The sequence below is a fragment of the Daldinia decipiens genome (genome assembly GCF_022478715.1).
Source record: "Daldinia decipiens strain CBS 113046 unplaced genomic scaffold F4813scaffold_9, whole genome shotgun sequence".
Lineage (NCBI taxonomy): Eukaryota > Fungi > Ascomycota > Sordariomycetes > Xylariales > Hypoxylaceae > Daldinia > Daldinia decipiens.
The window spans coordinates 879,583-900,910 of record NW_026054552.1 but is presented as its reverse complement, the minus strand read 5'-3'; the positions used below and the strand labels follow the sequence as shown (position 1 = coordinate 900,910).

At 47.7% G+C, this 21,328-nt stretch overlaps 5 protein-coding genes across 5 annotated transcripts; 3 read left to right on the top strand and 2 right to left on the bottom strand.

Annotated features, from left to right (window-relative positions):
- Window positions 1–1,181: 1,181 nt before the first annotated feature.
- On the top strand, window positions 1,182–2,753 carry F4813DRAFT_339657 (uncharacterized protein). Its single transcript, XM_049241235.1, has 2 exons — window positions 1,182–2,615; window positions 2,730–2,753. The coding sequence occupies exon 1, from the start codon at window positions 1,454–1,456 to the stop codon at window positions 2,561–2,563; it is 1,110 nt and encodes a 369-aa protein (XP_049101618.1). The 5' UTR covers window positions 1,182–1,453; the 3' UTR covers window positions 2,564–2,615; window positions 2,730–2,753.
- Window positions 2,754–5,088: 2,335 nt separating this feature from the next.
- F4813DRAFT_379851 (glycosyltransferase family 25 protein) lies at window positions 5,089–6,411 on the bottom strand (the record flags this gene model as incomplete). The annotated part of the gene is made up of 3 exons (XM_049245505.1): window positions 5,089–5,881; window positions 5,940–6,154; window positions 6,214–6,411. 3 exons carry the CDS (start codon window positions 6,409–6,411, stop codon window positions 5,089–5,091), a joined length of 1,206 nt encoding a protein of 401 aa, XP_049101617.1.
- Window positions 6,412–6,934: 523 nt separating this feature from the next.
- F4813DRAFT_353637 (uncharacterized protein) lies at window positions 6,935–9,222 on the top strand. The gene is made up of 3 exons (XM_049242669.1): window positions 6,935–7,805; window positions 7,961–7,994; window positions 8,048–9,222. Exons 1-3 carry the CDS (start codon window positions 7,575–7,577, stop codon window positions 8,665–8,667), a joined length of 885 nt encoding a protein of 294 aa, XP_049101616.1. The 5' UTR covers window positions 6,935–7,574; the 3' UTR covers window positions 8,668–9,222.
- Window positions 9,223–9,254: 32 nt separating this feature from the next.
- On the bottom strand, window positions 9,255–13,235 carry F4813DRAFT_353633 (chloride channel). Its single transcript, XM_049242668.1, has 4 exons — window positions 12,342–13,235; window positions 11,885–12,267; window positions 9,823–11,787; window positions 9,255–9,766 (listed from the first exon to the last, which is right to left on the bottom strand). Exons 1-4 carry the CDS (start codon window positions 12,562–12,564, stop codon window positions 9,704–9,706), a joined length of 2,634 nt encoding a protein of 877 aa, XP_049101615.1. The 5' UTR covers window positions 12,565–13,235; the 3' UTR covers window positions 9,255–9,703.
- A 376-nt stretch (window positions 13,236–13,611) lies between these two features.
- Window positions 13,612–17,661, top strand: F4813DRAFT_353630 (DUF1740-domain-containing protein). The gene is made up of 2 exons (XM_049242667.1): window positions 13,612–16,642; window positions 16,703–17,661. Exons 1-2 carry the CDS (start codon window positions 13,998–14,000, stop codon window positions 17,256–17,258), a joined length of 3,201 nt encoding a protein of 1,066 aa, XP_049101614.1. The 5' UTR covers window positions 13,612–13,997; the 3' UTR covers window positions 17,259–17,661.
- The last annotated feature ends 3,667 nt before the right edge of the window (window positions 17,662–21,328 follow it).

The window sequence follows — 21,328 nt, the reverse complement described above, 5'->3', positions numbered from 1 at the left end:
CTAATTTCGAAGTAAGCCAGGGCGTTTATTAAACATGACAATTCGGGACCAATTAAATGCCAATCCCGAGGGCTGCGAATTATACTCGGGTTAAGCTACTCCCCCCGACTAAATGTTTAAACCCCATTGCGAGATCCGAAGAAGTCCGGAAAGCTCGCCGAGGCTATGGCGAACCAGAGCGGTCGCCAAGGGCGCCATATCCAGGGGAGGACCCTGTCTCGTGATTTATAGTTTCTTTCTACCTACCTGTCTCGCGAAATGCCGAAAACTCGCTTGCAGAAGCCGAACTATAGGTACTAGCTTCGACTTTCTATAAGAGCCGGGCCGATTCGTATTGTCCGGACGGGCCAAGAGACAATGCCGGCGCGTGGCAAAGATGGCACCGGGCCTGGATCGCGAAAGCTTAGATTGATTTCACTATATTATCGCTAAAGTGGAATTCTCTACCGAAGGAGAGAATTTGATGAACTTGATATGCCCAATGCAGTATAGCAGCTAACGTTCGCGGGTCACCTCGACACGTGGTGGATAGCCTAACCCCTAACCCGAGTCTAGGTTGAAGAAACGTTGCAGACATATACCGAGATCCTTGGTTGATGGCAAGAAAGCTCGCGGGACCTACTGGTTTGAGAATAAGATCGACAAAGCTCCTCTGTTCATTTATGTCGGCCGCGTCTACTATTAGCAGATGATAGATGATATCAGCCCGGCACTCCGACCAGTTATTTACATAGTATTGGATTTTGCGCCAATATCGGCTGTATTATTACCTGCGCCCTGACCCTTCACGAACTACCTCGTCGACCCATCCAACAACCATCGTCAGGTTGGTAGTAGTCGGCAATGAGAGGCGGACAAATCAGAAGGTAAGATGCGTAAACATGGCTTTACCGAGCTCTACGTTCGTCTCTCCCTCCGTCCCCCTTTGTCCCCCGGACGGGAGAAATTCGTTCCGGGTTGTCTCGAATGTCGACCAGAGAATACCACCAGGTGAGAGTGACTTGAATGGGCATGAGAGGTACTTCGGGGCAATGCCGCGGCAAATCCGTGCCGTTTACAGTGTAGCTCATATCACATCTCGGTCGCCCTACACGGCTTAGGCCGTACTTGGCGTCACCCGAACATCGCATGTGGGCCAATTATACATCCAATTATACATCCAGTCCTACATCCAGTCCCTGATTGCACATTACTTCCCACCGGCTGCCTAATTGGGAGACTTCTCCCTAGAACCGTAGAGGCGTCTACGAAAAAAGAAAAGAAAAAAAACTAGAGGTTCGGTGATAGTCCCGGTATAACAGCCTGTATATTTGCTCATTTTTCTTGGTCATAATGGACTATTGTCATCTTTTGCTGTTCTAATATTAGCATTGATAATTTCTTCCCCTTCTTTTCCCTCGTTTTTCTCTTTAATCTTGTAAATTTCAGATGTAGCTACGCCTTTTTGCCTGACATGCCCGTCACAGTCAGGCCGTCAAATAATGGGTCGACATCCTGGGCAGGTCGCAAATATCGACTCGCATCGTCGCCCGAGATCTTGCTACATTACACGCTAACCGACGACACGCGCACCAGCCCACCGCGGGCCAGACAGTTGGTACAGAGTTCGTTTGCGGGGCTCGAGAGGAAGGACAACGTCTTCGCCACGAAGAACGGATTTGTTCATGCGTGCGTGGATGCGTATAATGAGCATTATTGCCTGGTGATAAGACCGGAGGATGTCTGGTTCGCTATCCTAACGCAGTTTTGCTCATACGTTAACGGGCACGCGGAGGAGTTGCGCAAGCGATTTTGCACCTACGAGGGTCAACAGGAGTTACATATCGACGTCGATCTAGACGACGCCGACCATGGTAAATTGGCGTATATAATGACGAAAATATTGGGCGAAAGACTGCGGGACGAGCACCTGCAACAATGGGTCTTGCCGGCTTTCACGACTACGACTAAGATAGATCAGGCCGTCGCCAGCATCATATTTATGGGCACGATGCAGAAGTATTTCACATATAGTTGGGGGACGAGATGCGGAATACCGTCCGTAAACTTACTCGGCGAGGAAAGCGATTGGACTAAGATCCGGGAGCGAGTTGAGCGGCTGGAGACTTTAGGCTCGGAACCCTCCCGATGGCTTCGGTTGCTTAGGCCTATCTTAGACGGGTTTATTGCCAGTTTCAGAGACCCAGAGAGTGATACCACAAGAAGGTTCTGGCAGGGCATCTGCAATGAACAGGTACCTAACGGTAGCGGCACTACGACTTACTCTGGATGGATTACATCGTTCTGCTTCTGGGATGAGAGCGGCAGATGTCTGCACGGGGCAAAACCGGGACAGGAGGTCAGTTTGACGAGGAGCCAGATGCCAAGCGGATTCAGCAAAGTGCCAGTGACGCTGCTGAAGGACGGCATCGAGATCCCGACCGAGATGGTGGCCGGGTCGATGGCGATACGAGCATTTCGGTCCAAAGAGGTGGTCAACGCTGGTGGTAGACCGCAGATGCGCCGAAGCACGGGAAATGATACGATACAGCCCGAAGTCGGATGGTTCATGTATAAGACATGACATGGCATGACCCTGCTAGGGGACATGGTAGTATCTATCACTCTAACTAATGGTAAGTTATAAACCTCGTATACGCCTTGGGAGAATTAAAAGACTGTGTTGTCCACTTTTCTCTAGTCATATGAACCAGGCCGAGAAAGGAATAACTAACCCTTTCTTGTTATAGTATAATCGTAACCCATCCGCGAAGCTAGGAGTTGGAAGTTGGAGTCCCTGCGACCGCGAGCCGCCGGGCTGACTCTCGGGTTCATTTATGCCCGATTATCTCAACTTTTTCCTGGAAAGGGTAGCTTTAATAATACTTGAAGGACGATATATCTATACGAATCCCTTCCTAATTCCAAAGGAGATATAATGTCGACCTTACAATACTCGCTCAGATCTACGATAACGTAGAGCAGATAACCCCGCCCTATATTAGAAGCGGCCGGGTTTGCGGTCAAATACTGGGACTTGTGGGGGATGGTTATGGCTATCGGGCCGAAGTCTCTGTTTGTCGTGGATGGATAACGCGGAGGAGTATGCATTCGCTGTTCTTCCCTGCTTCGCTCGCGGTGGGAATGGCGTAGATTTGCTATCTATCATTGCGTTGATCTAATATTTGCAGGATATTGGTCCTGGATTTTTTTTTGGTCGCTGGGTCACCAAATGTCCTAGAGTTTGTAAAGATATCGCCAGGGACGATACTCGCTGTATACCAAGAGGCGACGTCGCCGAGGGGATCATAGCGAATGGGCTGGGCTGGGGACGTGAGTGTTATATAGCTAGCTACGCGACTCCCGGACTTAATGGTTGGAATGCGGGGTGGATACCCAGATGGCAGCTCTCGGCTTTCCGGAGGAGTCCTGTCGAAGCCGGGCTTCGACTCTGATTAGGTATGACGCGATGTTGTATCTAGGCTACGATGCCTTCTCACTTGGATATATACCCAGGTATATATGTACATATACTTTTTGGATGAGGCTGAGCATCGCCATGGGTAAATAATAAAGCTCCTAAAGCTGTATGGTCTATAAGGATTCTATCATGGATGTTACATCGGTCAGTACCTAACTTAAGTCATCATAACATCAGCAACAGTAAAAGCCAGCTGGGAATCCACGCCGACCATACTCTCAAGACTACCGTACCTAACAAGATACTGCAAAGGGGCAAAAGAACCACAGAGAACAAAGCCTAGGCCGCCTCTCCTCAGATAGCATATAAAGATCTACATAGGTCCAAACCCCGTCCTATTTAGTATGTATCCAGCCCCTATGTTAGCGAAGTGATTGGATCGCGGCTACGAGCGTATAGTTGAACATAGCCCAATGCCAATTATATAACCTTGGCGGTCTAACTAGGTACGAACGCTAGCTGCGAGAGCACCGCAGATAAACTAACATACATAGGTACCTACCTAGGTTAGGTATCTACCCACAATATAGGGGTTCGCACGGTGCTCTTCCATACCGAAGAAACATGCGGCTTGGAAGACTGATTGTAAGTTAACTAAGCCAAGCCTGCGGAGATGAGGGTATACATATAGGTATATATATATACCTATGCATATCGGTGTATGGTTGGCCGAAGGAGTGCCATGTTACGACACGATACCAACCGAAAGCCTCGATAATAAGGAGAACCGACAGCCTAGGGGGGTAGGTACCTAGCTAGACTCTACCTTCGGGGTTGGGCTATTCGGTGCGAGGTGGTGGGTTATACCTTAGATCCGGTGAGATGGCTCCTATAATTCTTTTCTTTGCATTGTCCTTCTAGGAAGGGATCCCTAGGTAGCTAGTAATGAATATAATTTGGACTTGTTCACTGATCTGCGCTATTCATCTCATCCTACCTCCTAAATAACACGTCGGTCCCATACAGGTAATCAACTTATACCAATTTTGAATGAGGTAGCTACTAGGTTATTTCGACATGTAATGATAGGGCTAGATTAAACTAGAAGGGGTCATTGATACTTCGTGTATTTCTTAGCCACCTCCGAAATTCGTTAAGGGGTTTTGGCTAGAATAATAGATTAACCTACCTACCTAAGGTATTTAGACATAACTAGCGAGCATAGAAAGAAGTAAGCTCTTCGAAGGAACACTGTATTTTCCAGACAACAATTAATCCTGCCGCCGCCTTAATATACATTAAACTTTCCCTGCTGCCCTTTTCTCTGCCCCCGCCTGACGCCGTCGTCAACAATTGCGATCTAAATAGGTTCGCAGTGACGAATGTAGAAGGCTAGAACATAAAACCGATGTTCGGTTCTATCAGGTATCTTAATGACTTGTGTAGTAGTACTATAGACACTGTTGTTTCTTAGGGGTCGTCGTCATCATGCAGTAACGACCAGAGACTGGCTTCCGGAGGCGTAGGCGGGTTGCGAACTCTAATTTCCATCGTATCAGAAGCCTTAAGGCTAAGTGGGACCGACGTCGGTGCGTGGTTTCCTCTTTCTAGTTCATTCGCCGCGGCGAGGCATATCTCGAAGGTTGCCAGGTGAGATCTATAAGTTATAATTACGTAGTTCGGCGGGCTCATGAATCTGGCCACTGATCCACGAGCTGGTCTAATCGACCATCCATTAACGCCTCAGCATTCATCCGCACGCTATATCTTAGCACCTTGGTCATTTTCTCCTGGAGACCTTCGCCGTGATCTGAGATGTCGCTGTTGCTTTTCTTCGGACCGGCTGGGAGATGAATCTGGAAGAGTGATGGCTCTACAGTTAAGCAGTTATGGTGACCTCGATTGGGCTCCCCAGTCCCTTCGCAGAACCACCTCAGCTCAATATCGAACGCCGAGGTCATATCCTTCAACCCGAGCTCGTATAGGAGTTTCCGCGCCCCCTGCTGCGTGACCGCGTATACCAGAGAGCAGACGCCGTCTTGCACGTGGTGGACAACCCTAGTGTGGGCCGGATACTGTTGTCTTAAGTCACTTGGCTCGTAGATAGACCATAGGTGCTTGTGCTGAGGGACGGTAACGTCGTTGGGGCGCACCACCCGGCCCTTAGGTACGATTTTCCTATCTGTGAACGGGAAGTGCATTCCGCAGTGGCCAAGCCAGAGCACGTCCCAATTATCACCGTACGGGGATCTTCTCGGAGTTACCGTGGTGGGTAGTTTTCCGAACGTAAGGTCCGGAACGGCCGAGGGACCGTTCTTGGCTTCGGGGAACGTTGCGTCAGTAAACTTAGACGAGCCTGTTAAAGGCTGCGTCAGAGCATGTGCCGACAACGCGAAGTCGTGCATCTGCTCTCTAATCCTGACATCCCAGTCGGCATCGTCTTCCATGATTAAGGCCGACGACAGGTTTCTCCGAACGACTCTAACGGGAGGTTAGTAAGACGCAAGGGTTATGAATTTGGAAGATAGTGTTCACGAACTCTTGAATTGCATTGATGTGCGCCCTCCAGGCTCCCAAGGTGGGATTATCTAAACGTTTAAGTTCATGGCTGGTCGGGATGGCCTTGTCAGGTATATCTTTGCCATCGACGCCGTCTATGAACTCGAACTCGAAATTACTGAGGGCTGTCTGGAGTATCATTCCATCGCGGCGATCTGTGCGGGACGGCAGACCAATGACGAATATCTTTTCGAACTGCGCAGTGACGTTAGATTTACAAGAAGGTAGTAGTAAACAGATAGGCTTCAACTAACGCCAAGAGTGTTGTTGCGAGTATCGTCGATATCCGCTAATTCGGGCTGTGGAGTTGTCGCTGTCCTTCCGGCGGCGTTGAGGTATGGTACTCCTTCTCCCCTAGTGGAGAGAAGGTATACCGAAACGACCAAAAGGGCGCTTACAGCGATGAGGACGGGATAGGAAAGTCGGCGTGCCGACGACATGAGGAAAGACATTGGAAAGGGTAGATTAGCATCCCGTATCTTTAATCAGTATGAAAAAAATAAATAAAGTTAAATGCGAAACCAGTTAACTACGGCACCTTCCCGAAAATAGGTCATAAGTTGCTGCTGTACAATACGTACGACGGTACATGTACCTAGGTAACCCGGCTGCCCGTGCAGATACCTACATGCAAAGAATTAAAATAAACTCAAGGGGGCGATCGCTCAAGCTGCAGTTGCTTGGCTATTTTCTTTATGCACGTTGGTAATATTGGTAACAAACTAGATTGGGAAGGGTTTAGCGCATTCTTCACGCCTTGCTGTTTTGTAGCCTAGTTATGGACCCGCCGGTACGATCGTAACTGCTTGTAGATAGATATAGACGGGATTGGATTCGCGTGCTGTAGAAGCCACCATATTAATACATTTTAAACCTGTATTATGACATAGGCGCTATCTTAGTGCTGACATACCAAGCTTCGACTCGCTCAGCTCGCCATGTTACTTTGTTACTTTGTTATTGCGGTGATGACTACCTACATACCTATCTACTTACATCCTAACCTAGATATTAGATATTAACTACCTAGGTATCTAAAATTATAAAATTATTATACTACAATGTGATAACACATCCGTATGTCATAATACAACTAAACGCGGCCTCGATTCAAATTCGTATAGTTTAATAAAAGGGAAGAACTTCAAAAGGTCAAGACGAAAAGTAAAATAAAAGTCGAGTTGTGCAAAAGTTCCCGATGCTGTGTAATGGGTCCAAGTCCGAACAGTCCTAGACTCCTTAGGCGAACCAGTGTTGGTTATGTATTTACAACATAGCCGCCAGGATTCAGCTCCACGTTTCAAAATTACTTTCCTTCCCTACTGCAGCCCATGCTTTAGCTCGTAGGGAAACATGGTCTAAGTTCTCGAAGCCCTACAGAATTCTCCCTGCTGCTGGACCGCTATTAGTGTACATAGTATTGTGCCGCATACCTTCCCACCCGGGCCTGGACCTTTTGCTGACAAAAGCTTGTTGGCATTCCGTTCCCAAGTAACTCCCGTCTTCGTTCGTTTCTTCCTGATCTCTGGGATAGGAATTTCTTCTGTTTATCCCACACCGTAAATGTTATGGGCTTATAAGGGCCAACATCGCGAACCCCCCCGGCTCCAGAAAGATGATTAGGCCGTCATCGCTCATCGCCTTCTTAGCGGTGTTTGCTACCTCGACCGTACGAGCGCAGCAAGAGTCGCTCAAGGTTGGCAAGTTCTTCAACCCTCCCAATGCCCTCGATGGGCCAACCGATTATTCGACGAACCCAGTATGGACGCTCGGCGAGATCCAAACTATCAAGTTCACTACCACATATTCAAATTACACCATTGATCTATGGCAGGAGAGCCGAGATGTAAGTCATGACGTTAAGGCCGCTTTCCTTTTATGTCTTGGTCGATGTTAGAAGCAGTAAACTTCTTAATTAAGCTAATCGACGAATTCTTCCCGACTTGTGCCTCAAATCCATAAATCTCTTGCAAGCATGGTTACTAACTCTAATCGCTATAGGGTGGCTCTGCATCGGCTGGACCAAGCATATTCCGTAAGGAAAATATCATAACCCCTTTTCCAAGACGTGACAACTGACTTGAGCAGAGACGCGGTCTGGTGCTGTAACTCAATTTGACTGGTCGGTCCAGGCGTTCGAGTTCGACTTATCGAATTTCGACATGTTTTTCCTTTGGCTGTCACCGTTAGAATCAGGTGACCCGAACCCGCTCTCCGTCACCTCGCGTTACTTTAACATCACAAGAGCCCCCGCCAGCACGAGCACATCTTCGTCGTCGACTAGTGCCTCTGGTTCGTCTAGCACTAGCCCGCCATCCAGCAGTGCTACCCAAAGTACCACCTCGCTACCTGCTGTATCACCAACAGCAAACCCCGACAATGGTTTAAGTGCCGGTGCTTCAGCCGGTATCGGTGTCGGCGCCGCCCTTGTAGTTATCGCCCTTGTAGCAGGTGGCTTCTTTTTGTGGAGGAGACGAAGGAATAGTAACAACTACCAAACGCCCGCAGCCGCCGCTGCTGCTACGAGCCCTAATCACAACGACGATCTGCCAGAGATGCCAGAGGTGACGCAACTTTCAGCGCAGAAACCGCCATTGTATCCCGTGGAGCTGGAAAGTGGATATCCTCCTCAGTACCACCACCCCGAGAGACCCGCGAGAGTTGAGCTTGACGGAACCCGCCGCTCTGAACTCGATGGAGGCCACTAAATCTTTGAGTTACGTGCTGGTTTGGTTAATTTATTAGCGACACGAAACCGAAAATCGGAGGGCTGTTTGATAGAATAGGCTTGTCTCGACCGGAAACACGGCCTTATCCGAGATGCTAGGAAACAACATGTAGTCCTATATGGTGCGGACTAGATGCGATGCTGCATTGGGCGGGTTTGGATACTAATGTATATTTACAGATACTGAAATACCCCTTTTATATCCCCTTAATGTTACTAGGGAATCTTATCATTTCTATACTCTGGCAAGGTGGTTGGATTGTATTCAAGACATGTACTCGGCTTTATGATATCCAGGTTCGAAGTTGATTTATTGATGTTGTACAATATACGATTACATGCATACCTACATAGGTAACCTACATAGGTAACCTACATATATACATATTCTTCCCTTATAGTTTTCGCGACACGTGACTTCCGCATCAGCCACCGAGAAGTGTGTTTAATAGGACAGGTCACGATAAGGCAAGAACCTATACATGCGGCTTCGAACGTGGCTGACGCGAGAGGCGTAACTAAAATAAATAGTGCCGTATAGGTAGATAGCGGAAGTTCTTTCGAAATGTCGCATTTGGCACAACAAGTAACCATAGAAAATATAAATATTATAATAAATAGATGAAGACTATCAACACCATAAGAGCCCTAACTTACCGGTAGCCAAACCAAGTCATAACCGAACTTCAGCATATCTATCTACTTACCTTCCAAGGGCAGTATCACACAAACTCTCGTATAGCTTCCCACCCGATAGTCACACAGCAGCCTTCACGTATCCGTTCATAAGAAGAAGAAAATATTTATCAGAAGACGAGATGATGCCATTCATTCCAAACGCTAGGCTCATGCAACGATGCCGAAAGGAAAATATTCCGTGATAATTCCATGACAATGCGGTAACGTAACACACCCTATATACTCGAGCCTCAAGTAGTCTCGTTACAATATACACCCATTACTCCTAAGAAACTATGGTCTCCAACATTAGAAGGAGAGAAAAAAGAAAAAGGAGCCTAGAGATTGTGCTCCTTCTCCTCCAATTCGCGCATATACTTTACAAATCTCTTTTTGTGAGTCTGTGCCGGTCAGTATTTAATATTATCAAGATGGTGATGGTCATATAGAGACTTACCATTCCAGCATAACATCCGCCTCTCAACGCGCAGATGTATCGTAAACCGAGCTTCGCAAAGCATTCGTACACCAAGTCCATGGGGGAATTAATATCTAGAGCAAAGGGAGCTGGGTCTATGTAGGGGGTGAAATCGGTAGGATCCCACTCTGGAGATTCGCCTTCGTCGATGTTTGGTATATTCGCCATGAGACAAAAGCTGGAGCTCTCGTCCTCGAGGCTGTCCAAGGCATATTCTAAGTCAGGGGCCGGGATCAGGCCGACGAGGACGTCATCCCTAACAATTGGTAATCCTCCATCTAACTCACCGGCCCGATGAAGCAGTTCGAGTTGGCCACGGAGTTGTGTGGCCGGGACTAGCGGCGAGTCACTTATATCAATGACACGTTCCCGACGAACGCGGGAAACTATATCAGCAAACTCGGAGGTGAAGACCGGCTTATGTTTATTATCCAGATATGGATAAGCATTCATGTTAGTAAGGAGGTCGTAGATACTGAGCGGCTCTAGGGCATCTGCTGTCCACTTAGCAACGAGAATAGCCAAGGAGAAAGGCAGGACGTAGTCCAAGCTTCCGGTAAGTTCGAAGAGGATGACCGCGAGGGTGACAGATAGTCTCGTTACGCCACACATTGTTGAGCCCGCAGCAATGAGTGCATACACGCCGGGCTGAACACACGTAGACTCCTGAAGAAGCGGGCAGGTCCCCCAGATACTCCAGTGTGGAAATCGAAGCACTATCCATTGAACAAGATGGCCAACGACCCTACCCATGAGGCCGCCGACAACCATAGAAGGGACATAGATACCGGCAGGAACCTTAATACCAAACGTGATAGTTGTCAAAAACGTCTTGATGATAAAAGCGGCAAGAATGTTTCGAATGATGCCAGGTATCTCGTCAATATCCGACGGACATAACCCCAACTCAGAATCCCTGCTGTCGTCTTGGCACGGTGCAGCAAGGTTCAACAAGAGCTTCGCTACCGGAAGCTTAGTTAAGGTGTTCCAATATCCTACGAGTCCTGTTACTAGCGCTACTAGCACAACCTCGAACAGTGGATATTTCTTGATGACTGGAATCTTACGGAAAGATAGAGCCCAACGACGCGAAGCCTTGATAAAAAGAGCACCGATAGCACCGCCTAGTATTCCTACTAAGATGAAGCCGAACAATTCAAACCACTCCCAGTCGATTTTGTACCGGATTTCGAACATGACGATCTTGTGGGTGCCATACGGGTTGAGAAACTTCAAGGTCAGAGCTGCGACAATACAGCAAAAGAAGGTACGAAAAAGCGTCTTAGCTGGGAAGTAATAGGCAACCTCCTCGAGACCAAATAGAACGCCACCGAGAGGAGCACCAAATGCCACAACTACACCCGCCGCAGCTGCGGCAGATAATACTTCGCGCCTCTTACCGTCGTTATCATCGTACTTAGAGAAAAGTCGACAGCAAATGTTGCCAATACAAGTTGCGATATGGACGTAGGGGCCTTCTTTACCTAAGCTTAGGCCAGAGGCGACACTCAAGATCAGTCCCGCGGATTTAATGAAGAGAGTCTTGAAACCAAGAAACCCGTGCAAAACGAATCCGCTAAGAATGACGCGAACTTCGGCGACACCACTGCCAGCTGCGGAATAATACACCATGGGTGGTGGCGGGTCGGCTTGCGTTTGCCGTACCGCTCTTGGACTAATACTTCCGTTCTCATCGGTATCGTTATTATTATCTTCCGGTTGCTGAGAATAATCGGCAGCCAAGTTCTCATCCAATGTTGACATTCGGTAGGCCGAAGGGACTACCGTCTTGGTCGTTAGGGTGAGCAGACACGAGAGCACCGCGAGCAAAAGGACGGCGATGATGTAAACACCAAATTTGGTCCAAACCTCGCCGAAGGGATGGCCACCGAGAACTTCAGACCAAGATCGCCAATCGGTACATGGACCGTGGGGACAACACCTCTGTTCGCATTGTCAGCTCCCCTGCATATTCAGCTAAACGAGACGCCATCATGATAATAATAATGTATAGGTGTATATAGGGCTGAGTAGTCGGTACCTTTTCTCTTAAATACCACGCTCGAACGCAGTAGCCATCTTTATAGTCAAAGATAGTTGTCTCAGCCACATCCACGCAATAAGCAACTAGCGCGACCAGAACGCCAACAACAGCACTTAGTATCCAGCCCTGGGCGCCATCGAATAAAACGACGAGTCTGCCCCAAAAGCCTTTCCGACTCCGCAACTGTTTAACTCGGTAGGCATCGGCGATACTATCGTGAACCCAGTCGGTCGAGGTAAATTGGTCGTACCAGATACGTTCGTCAGCAAGAAGAGAACTCTTAGATTCGGACATGGGATCGGTCCGATCCGAAAGCGCCTGTATTAACCGTTGTCCCCATGATTCATGTCGGTTATGATATCGCGCCCCATGATGTGTTGCTGATGCAGAGAGAAGGGTTAAATTAGTACATATGCAACGACTTTCGATGAGGGGGATGCTTCAGTAAACAAACCGGCAAAGCTATGAGCCCTTGACAGAAACCCTCTAGGGGTTTCTAGGGGACTATGAATGCGCACGCGAGAGCGTGAGGGTCGCAGGAGGGCGGTATTTTCATCAGGCGCTTCGGATATCGAAGGTGGCCTAGATCTTCTCGAATGATGGCGATGATGTATAGGCGAAGTAGGAACTGACCCGTAGGAGTCCTGCGAGGGAGGTACGGTATCGTACGTATTCATACCTCGTATGGCGTATCGAAGCAATAGGAACGTGTTAAAGCCTGGTAAGATGTAGTATAATGTGATGCAGAATGTCGGGAATGGACAGCAGTTAGCTCAGGGAACTACGCTTTGAGCAACATGAGGCGCGTGAAGCATTCAGCAGGGGTTACGCGCGGGGGTTATAGGGTCATTTGAATGGAGCACAATTCATAGTGAGCAGAGTAGGTAGAAGGACGGTGGGTTTAGATGAAGCTGGACAAGTTGGGCGAGCTCAAGTGGGAATTTCCAAATTGGAAGCTGTATTGTATGATAGTCGATAGTTAATACTGTTAATGGCGTAGTAATGTCCCTATACCCCGGTTACGGATATACACTACCTACCTAGGTACCTATGTAATGCTAGGGGGTATCGAGAGCGTCAGCAGTTAATTCCGCTTTTACCGAGTAAGAACTATCATACCTTCCGCCTCATTGTCTTACAATATCGCTGTCTTTCTGTCTTTCTGTCTTTCTGCATTTCTGCATTTTTGTCCTTTTGCAGATTCGCCAAGAACAAGCCAATAAAGAATAGGTTTCGCTTTCCAGTAAGACTGTGGTATCCAGAAGCTACTGTGATGGTCAGCTACTAATAAAGGTCAGATGGAGATGTTAGTGGGGGGGATCGGAGATGGTGTGACCAAAAAAAAAAAAAAAAAAAGGGCCTGCCTTGCAGCTTTGAAAGCTTCTCCATGCATTAATTGTTCATTCGCATTGGGGAAACCGGAAGCACGTGGAGAATTATATCATCGTGTTGCTTATGATATGTGCCTACATATTGATCGATGGTGTGTAACAATCCCACTGTAGCACAATTAGCCCGCTGTAACCGCGTGAAACAGCAGCTAAGAAAATCCCCTAAATTCTACATGTACATAGGTACATAGACTAACAAAAGGTCCAATACATAAGCTTGAGTCTCTTAGGTGAGGTATTACATCATCAAGATCCACAAAACGTGTTTTCTGCATGCATCTATTAGCCATAAGCCACAACATGAAGCCACCATTCAGCCATTCAACTTCATCCAAACAACTTCCAAAACCTCCACCATCTTGAATATTACTCATCTCGACTATTACTACTAGATACCGGCTACCGGAGAGGCCATAGTAGTAGCATCAGGATTTGATGCTGTAGTGCTTGATAAGCTCGAATGTATCCGTACTCGCTTAATATCTGATGTATGGTAAATATTCGATCCCAAGGATAACCCAGCAGCTAGTCTCGAAATCTTACGAGCGGCATGTGCAGCCAAGGTAGATCCATCTAGGTTAGCATACCCGTCCTGAATGGTCAACAGCATAGCATCCTTTAGTACCTAGTCTGCATGTGGGGGGCACAGAGCGGCATATTGCGCTATTGCACCAAACGTGCCAACAGAATGAGTATACCGTAAGATATACTTCTCCGTCATGTCATCGAAACAGGATAAACCATCCACCGTACCCAAGTTTTCCTCGTTTAAGCCTCAACTTGAGAAGCCTCAACCCCAAAATGAGGCCGAGCCTGAGGAGCTGAAACAACGCGGTACGCTTTCTATTTCAGGACGCGAACGCCAAGATTCGCCAGGGGTTATATCCCGTCACACGGAGAAATTCCGTTATCATAAGCTCTCGCAGCGACCTTCCTCGCTAGAACAAGATAAAAACATCTATTTCGTATATGATAAGCGAGGCGACTCCTTGATTCGGAGATATGGCGGTAACGATCGCCGTGATGTCCCTAATTACCGCCGTTTTGGATTCGGCCGTATCTTGGGGGCCAATGGCTACATGAGAATTGACCATACCGGTAGCCGTGATGAGTTCTTTCTGCTAGGTTCTCGTGAAAGCGGTTCCCTACTCGGCAGTGATAGGAAAAGCCTTCTAGCCAAGGGCGGTCATTTTAAATCGCTGCCTATTAGGGTTCGACGAGAACAGTCCCAAACTGTGACCGGTTCAGAGGATTTTGTACCCTTAAAGGCATCAAGAAAGCGAAAGCGGGATGGGTCTGAACTGGCGGATTCATCGAGCGACGAAGGACAAGCCTATAGGTCAATCCATGGCAAAAGCAAAAGCCACGAGCATTCCGATAGTGATGTGGATTACAGCAGTGAGACATCTACAGGCTCAAAAGGCCGAGGTACGGATGAGCCTACGGGCTTAAAGACGATTGAGCTGTCTAGGAAGGTCCGTGACAACCCGCAAGACATTGATGCTTGGCAGGAACTCGTCAATCATCAAGATACCCTTCTGCGAATAAGTGGGCAAGACAGTCGCCATCCTACCGCAGCAGAAGTTAAGAGTTTTGCTGATATCAAACTGTCCTTGCTTGAGCAAGCCTACTTTCATGCAACCACCGATTCGCAGCGAGAGAGGTTGCAGCTAAGAATCATGCAAGAAGGTTCGAAGATATGGGACAGTATAACTATTTCAAGACGATGGGACGCGGCTCTAGAGAAACACGGAGTTAGTTTTGAATTATGGAGAGAGTATACAAACTTCCAGCAGACAAGATTATCGACATTTCAATATGATAAAATCCAACGCCACTACGCCGAGCGTTTGAACCGGTTAGCAAGGGAGGCTTTGATGGAACAAGACAAGTCAACCGAATTTCGAATCTATGAACAAATGATTTATGTCTTCTTAAGAACTACACGTTTCATCGCAGATTCTGGGTATAAGGAACTTGGTATAGCAGCCTGGCAGGCTGCCTTAGAATTAACCTTTGCGCGTCCACCCACTTTCCCCGAGAAAATATCCATTGCTCCGCCATCTGGCTTCCAGGATTTTTGGGAAAGCGAGGCATCGCGGATAGGAGAGGATGGGGCTTTGGGATGGGTAACTTTCGCACAAGGCGAGCAAACACCGGAACTTCCCGAGTCCAAAACTCCAGTTGAATTCATATCTCCAAGTACCCGAGATGGTTATAAAGCGTGGTCAATCCTTGAGCAACACCAAGCTCGGGTGGCGGCAAACCCCGTTCGTACCATGGACGCTGGAACAGAGGACGATCCATTCCGAGTCGTCATGTACGCAGACATCCAGGATATACTCTTACATCTTCCTAACGAGGCTATTCCTAGTCTTCAACGTCAACTGCTAGATGCATTTTTGATATTTTGCCAACTACCCCCAGCGTTCTCTTCTAGCGAAATTGTCCGGGATATGCTTCAGGATGGTTTCCTCGTTCGTAGCCCAGCGGACCCAATCACCATAGAGGGCTCGTCTAGTCCGATTATAAATACCGAGGAGCAAAATAAAAGACCGCCAGAGTTCTCGCATGACTATGAGCGAATGGAAATCACACCAGAGGTTCTCTTTCCGGTACCAAATTGGTTTAGAAATATGAAGAAGATTCGAGGCGACGTTCCCGCGGATCAATACACGTGGATTTCGACTACATTAAAGCAGCTCGTTTGTAAATTTGGCATGCGTGAGCTGGGCCCATATTATCTCGCCTTTGAATCGATGAACGAGCCCGGGCATGAAAAGAAAACGGCAAAAGCACTCCTGAAACAAGATTCTACGAACGTCGACTTATACTTGGGCTATTGTATACTCGAATGGAAAAAAGGCAACAAGGATATCGCTCGCATTACAATTCCCGCTGCGATGAGCTTGCCAGCCATCTCAGTTCATAACAAGGCCTCTCTGAACATTGCTGCCGCATGGATGGAGCTTGAAGATTGTAATTTGGCTAAAGCAACTCTACAATTATGTATATTGTCAGATGATGCCTCTTCTACGAGATCAATATCGGAAGGCCCGCCAGCTTCCACGGCCCAGATACTGAAGACAAGACATTTCCTATCATCGAACCGAGACTATTTGTTGTCGTCAGGCGACGCTGAGAATGCCATCATATATGCCAAAGGTCTAGCGCTGCTTGAATATTTAACACGACAGAGCAATAAGGAACCCTCTAGCGGAAGCCAAGGGGATATCTGGTCCGCAATATCCAGTATCTCTACCTGTTCTGATGAGTTAGTATCTCGAGATCTTAGGAGTAGTTCATCTCATGAGAGACTACTCCAATTTGCTGCTCGTTTACTTTACTATCATGCTAGTCAAGGGTAAGTAAACCACATCTAAGTAAAAGGCTCCTGCGCACCGACTAATACTCACCTAAATAGGCCATTTAGACCCGGGTTCCTCCGCGAGCAGCTGACGAAGTATATCAACTTCTTTCCCCAAAATACAATCTTCCTCAGCCTTTACGCATGGAGAGAAGCGCGCCTTAGTATCGACGACAGGGTGCGTTCAATCCTCGACAAAGTCGTTCTCGTCGAGCCACACGACTGCATCAGCAGCCGCGTATTCGCCATCCAATACGAGTCCCGCACGGGGAACGTCCATTCAACGCGGGCAGCATTCGAGCACGCCTTCGGAAGCGAGGCGTGCAGAAACCATCCGGGTCTCTGGATATCGTATATTAGATTCTGCCACGACAGAAAGGAGCTGAGAGCTAAGGCTAAGAGCGTGTTCTATCGAGCACTCCAGTGCTGTCCCTGGTCGAAGGAGGTGTTCATGGAGGCGTTCATCACGCTAGGTAGAGACATGGATTCTTCTGAGCTTAAGTCAGTGTATAATACGATGTGCGAGAAGAGACTGCGTGTTCACGTTGAGATGGAGGAGTTTGTGGAGGAGTGGCGGAGGGAGCAGAAGGAGAAGGAGAAGGCAAGACGGTAGTAGGTACAGAGCCTTTTGAGATAATATGCAAAAATATAATATTCCTTAGTGGAGGGCCGTCTTGCCTTGAAACTATATGTAATATGGAATAGGTTTTAAATGAGAGGTATTCAATCTCTAAAACCAGGCACTTGCCATCTATTCTTAATCATACCAACTCCTGGGTTATCGTTTACTATAGAGATTCAATAAGCTACCGTTTATCCATACCGAAGCTCTCTCATCTGTATACTTCTGAGCTATGTCTCTGCAGCCTTGAGATATCTTTTGTAATCCAATGCGCTAGATAGTTTACGGTGCCCTTCGTACGTACCAGCCGGTGCTATCCTTAGATAGTAGGGAATTATATGTATGTCACAGTAGCATAACAATAGATAGATATAATAAGTAGAATCACGGCAAGGTCCCAGCGAGATCTCGATGACATCTTTTAGGAATAGTACATCCTAATCGAGCAATTAATAGACAGTATCTCTACAGTAACATCTAGCATCTAAGAAGCATCCGTATAGACAGACAGACAGACCAACCAACCAACCAAAGAAACCCGCCTCGTCCCAGAAAAGAAATAGCCTAAATTAGGAGTCTACTAGGTTAGTACTATGTATGCAGAAAGCAAAGCACGCATAGCAACCGCATATATATATATATATTGCTCGCCAGGGGGGGGGGGGGCAAAAGGAGGCGAAAGCATCCAGTCCAGCCCCCCAATAGCCAGACGATCTACCTAGGTACCTACCTATCCCAAGTGTGCGGCTCGCCCCGGGCACAGCATACGGCGCGCAGGCGGGCAGGCAGGTGTAAGAAAGCCACTTACTCTTGCGAGTCGCATCACGAACACCCTCCCCCCACACATACCTACCTACATATAAGCCCCCGTCTCAAATGTTTCCACACTGTCCACGGGATAGGGGCGGTTTCTGGTATACGTACGTGCTTGATAGGCACGCTCGCCTTAGGATGGGTAGGTGTGTAGGTATGTATGTATGTATGTATGCATGTATGGACGTACGTGTAACATACGACTTCGCGGCACGGAGCGCCAAATCCAAGACATTTTCGTGCGAGTGTTTTGGAGGGAGGGTGTGGTTGTATATTAATTACTACGACATGAAGCATTTTACCTAGGCAGGCACTTTGATCGCTGCCACGCCGTAGGTAGGTTAGGTTAGGTACTTAACCTAGATAGATACGTACAGCGGCGCTGTGCCTCGATGAGACGGGCGCCGCTCGCTCATGTAACCCTCGTATCGCAGCCACTATATTTTGTCTTGTAGACGGGACGTCTGCCTATCTATCTTGCTCTTTCAGGGGCTTGCAACAGCAACAGCAACAGCAGCGGCGGCGGCGGCAGGAAAACGAGTGGCGGCGGGGCTGCGGCCGTAAGATAGATGTGTCTTCTGCCATCGCCCTCTTGTCCTTATCCCGACGCTTATACTGCGCGGAAGCCAACCCGCGTATAGCCCAACCCGCGTATAGCAGCCAATCGCGCGCGGGCTCGGCATGCGGGCGACCATATGTTTCTGGGGTAGCACGGGACCGGTGAGACATGCATTTGCGTTTACCTACATTTACATTTACATTTACATTTACATGCGATATATCAAGTATTTCGTATCTAGGTAGGTAGGTATACCTATCTATCTATATTAGGTATGTTTATAACGGACCCGGCTTATGCACCCCATACGGTGATCGCAGAGCTAGAGACATTTTAAACGTGTTGTAGACCCACCGGTTGCCTGGATCTGGTTATGTGTGTGTGTATGTAAGTCATGGCAAGTTGGTGTAGTGCGCGGTCGTCTGACTGGCGGGAATTCGGGGCTGCATGCGAAGGAGTTGGGGACCTACTCAACGCATGCACGGGTCTTGTGTCCCAAACGGGGGGAAGATACCACGAGGACGCTGGATTTGGGTGCCAGAACAATCTTAAGTAGCAGTGGCGATAGCGATTGCGAAGAGAGAAGGCTGGGTGAAATATATCGTATAGTAAGGGAACAGGATAGTTATTCGGGTAATGGTTAAGGGGTTATAATAGGTAATAATAATCAATAAAAACAAGTAAACTTATTATAACTACCTATCATATAACTGGGATGTAATATATAATACCGTAAAATAAAATCCGGAAAATGTAAGGGGGGGGATAAATCGGATCTGATATAAACCGTCTGTCCATCGCAATCTGATACTATACGTTAATGTACAATACTAAACACACCCTCATATCCCATAAAACATAACCAAAGTCCGCAACAATGAACCTTTTTTTTCGTTTATGAAACGGGGGCCGGCCTTTACACAAAATATTACCGTATCATACATAATTAATTCTCTTTAAAAAAAAGAAAAAGAAAAACACCCACACCCCCAACCAGCCAACCCGGTGTGCTGTGCTGTGCTGTCGGCAGGTAGCCACGCGCAGCTTATGTACATACCTACATATATACATACATACCTAGCCAGCTGTAATGCGGGCGTGTGGATTCGTTTCTAATGCACCTCATACCCAAATCCTTCCGCGCTGGCGGGCCGAATCGCTGTGCGACGTTATGTTGTACATACGCGGTGTTCCGTGCCATACCCTGCCCTACCCTGCCCCCCCCTAACGTATAGACAAGTACCAGGTACAACCGATACAGTTTGTATTCCTGTTCAGCCCACGGTCTAGGTAAGCAAGTCCACGACGCCCGTATCGCGTGGCCTTTGAGCCTCAGTTGGTCGGGGGGGGAGGGGGGTCGAGTTTAAAACAAAGACGTCAAAGAAACGTTGCTGGTAGGTAACGCGTGTCCGGCTGCTATAACGACATCAGGAACAAGGCAAGTAAGCAGGTCGTGTAGAAATATCTTCACTGCTCGAGTTGGCAACTCCAACCGCATATCAGCGTCGGGCTGACACCAAGTCGGGTTGGAGTAGGTAGTGATATTCTCCAGAGCAGACAGGAGCTCTAAAGCCCCGGGAATAAGAAAATCAGACATGGAGAAGTATGTGATGAACTTTGTTGGTCCTTATTCGCTCCCTACTCTGGACTCCTCTTGATCCATGTATATGTCGGTTGTAGCACACTTAGAGTAAAAAGGGGGCTGACAGTATCAACAACAGCAAAAATAGCAAACTTGATAAGATTTATGATGCAAATTATATTCCTTGTATCCCATATGTCCCAATGGGGAGTGTCGCTTAGGACTAACCGATCTATGTATGTATATAGCCCGCAACAAAAGAACAACCGCCTGAATAAGGCGTGTGGATTCGACATTATGCAAGCCGTCCCTGTAAAAGGCCCCTATATTCCCCGTGAATCTTGTAAAGTACATCCTTCCACACAGAAAAATAAAGAAACCGATTAAATACTTGTCTGAACAGCGAATGAAGTCTACCTATGCGGCACTGATGCATCTTGTCTCAAACCATGGGCCACCTCGGATGGTTGCCTTTTTTCGGTCCCCTGTCATATTCCTTCACGGGTATCCCATTTTCTTGTATTTTTTTTCTGTTTGTTTCTCGTCGTCACATACTTCGTTACTGCTGCCCTGCGATAGCTTTCCGCCATCAAAACCCTCGGCAGTAATTTTATTTTCACCGCTACTGGGCTCTTCTGCTCGATCTACCCGTGGGCACCCAGCACGACCTGAAAACACTCCCGGATGTGTATATGTCGGTCCTGTATTTATCCCACGATTGACGTTTAGCTGAGTGAGGTCAAAATCCCGTGTAGTTTAACCCCTCGTTACGTTCTCAACTCGCCAATTCCCATGCAGGATCCCTTTTGCTACCAAACCCTTTTGCCTTGTCTGATTTTTGGCATTGGCCACGAATCCCTAGAGCTTAAAACCTGTCCACGCGAAAGTGCTTTGAGAGCGCTCAAGCAGATCACAAATCCAATCTTGGACATATTGGTTCATGTATCCTCGAGAAAGGTTAAATAAAGCATCATGGTAGATACTCTTCGCTTGCCCATGCCGTAAACTAAGTAGCTTGAGTAAGCCTTTCTGCTATTTTATACACAGCTCAGTTTGAGAAGCTAAATAGAGAGTTGCGGAGCACAGCCTGTCATGGGACGAGCTAGC

Excerpts from the sequence above, each read along its gene's own strand:
- F4813DRAFT_353630 (XM_049242667.1), top strand. The coding sequence starts at position 13,998 with ATGTCATCGAAACAGGATAAACCATCCACCGTACCCAAGTTTTCCTCG. Across the intron at positions 16,643-16,702 it reads TACTATCATGCTAGTCAAGG|GCCATTTAGACCCGGGTTCC; the intron begins GTAAGTAAACCA and ends TCACCTAAATAG.
- F4813DRAFT_353637 (XM_049242669.1), top strand. The coding sequence starts at position 7,575 with ATGATTAGGCCGTCATCGCTCATCGCCTTCTTAGCGGTGTTTGCTACC. Across the intron at positions 7,806-7,960 it reads TATGGCAGGAGAGCCGAGAT|GGTGGCTCTGCATCGGCTGG; the intron begins GTAAGTCATGAC and ends TAATCGCTATAG. Across the intron at positions 7,995-8,047 it reads GGCTGGACCAAGCATATTCC|AGACGCGGTCTGGTGCTGTA; the intron begins GTAAGGAAAATA and ends TGACTTGAGCAG.
- F4813DRAFT_353633 (XM_049242668.1), bottom strand. The coding sequence starts at position 12,564 with ATGAATACGTACGATACCGTACCTCCCTCGCAGGACTCCTACGGGTCA. Across the intron at positions 12,268-12,341 it reads AAGGGCTCATAGCTTTGCCG|CAACACATCATGGGGCGCGA; the intron begins GTTTGTTTACTG and ends TCTCTGCATCAG. Across the intron at positions 11,788-11,884 it reads CGTGGTATTTAAGAGAAAAG|AGGTGTTGTCCCCACGGTCC; the intron begins GTACCGACTACT and ends CAATGCGAACAG.
- F4813DRAFT_339657 (XM_049241235.1), top strand. The coding sequence starts at position 1,454 with ATGCCCGTCACAGTCAGGCCGTCAAATAATGGGTCGACATCCTGGGCA.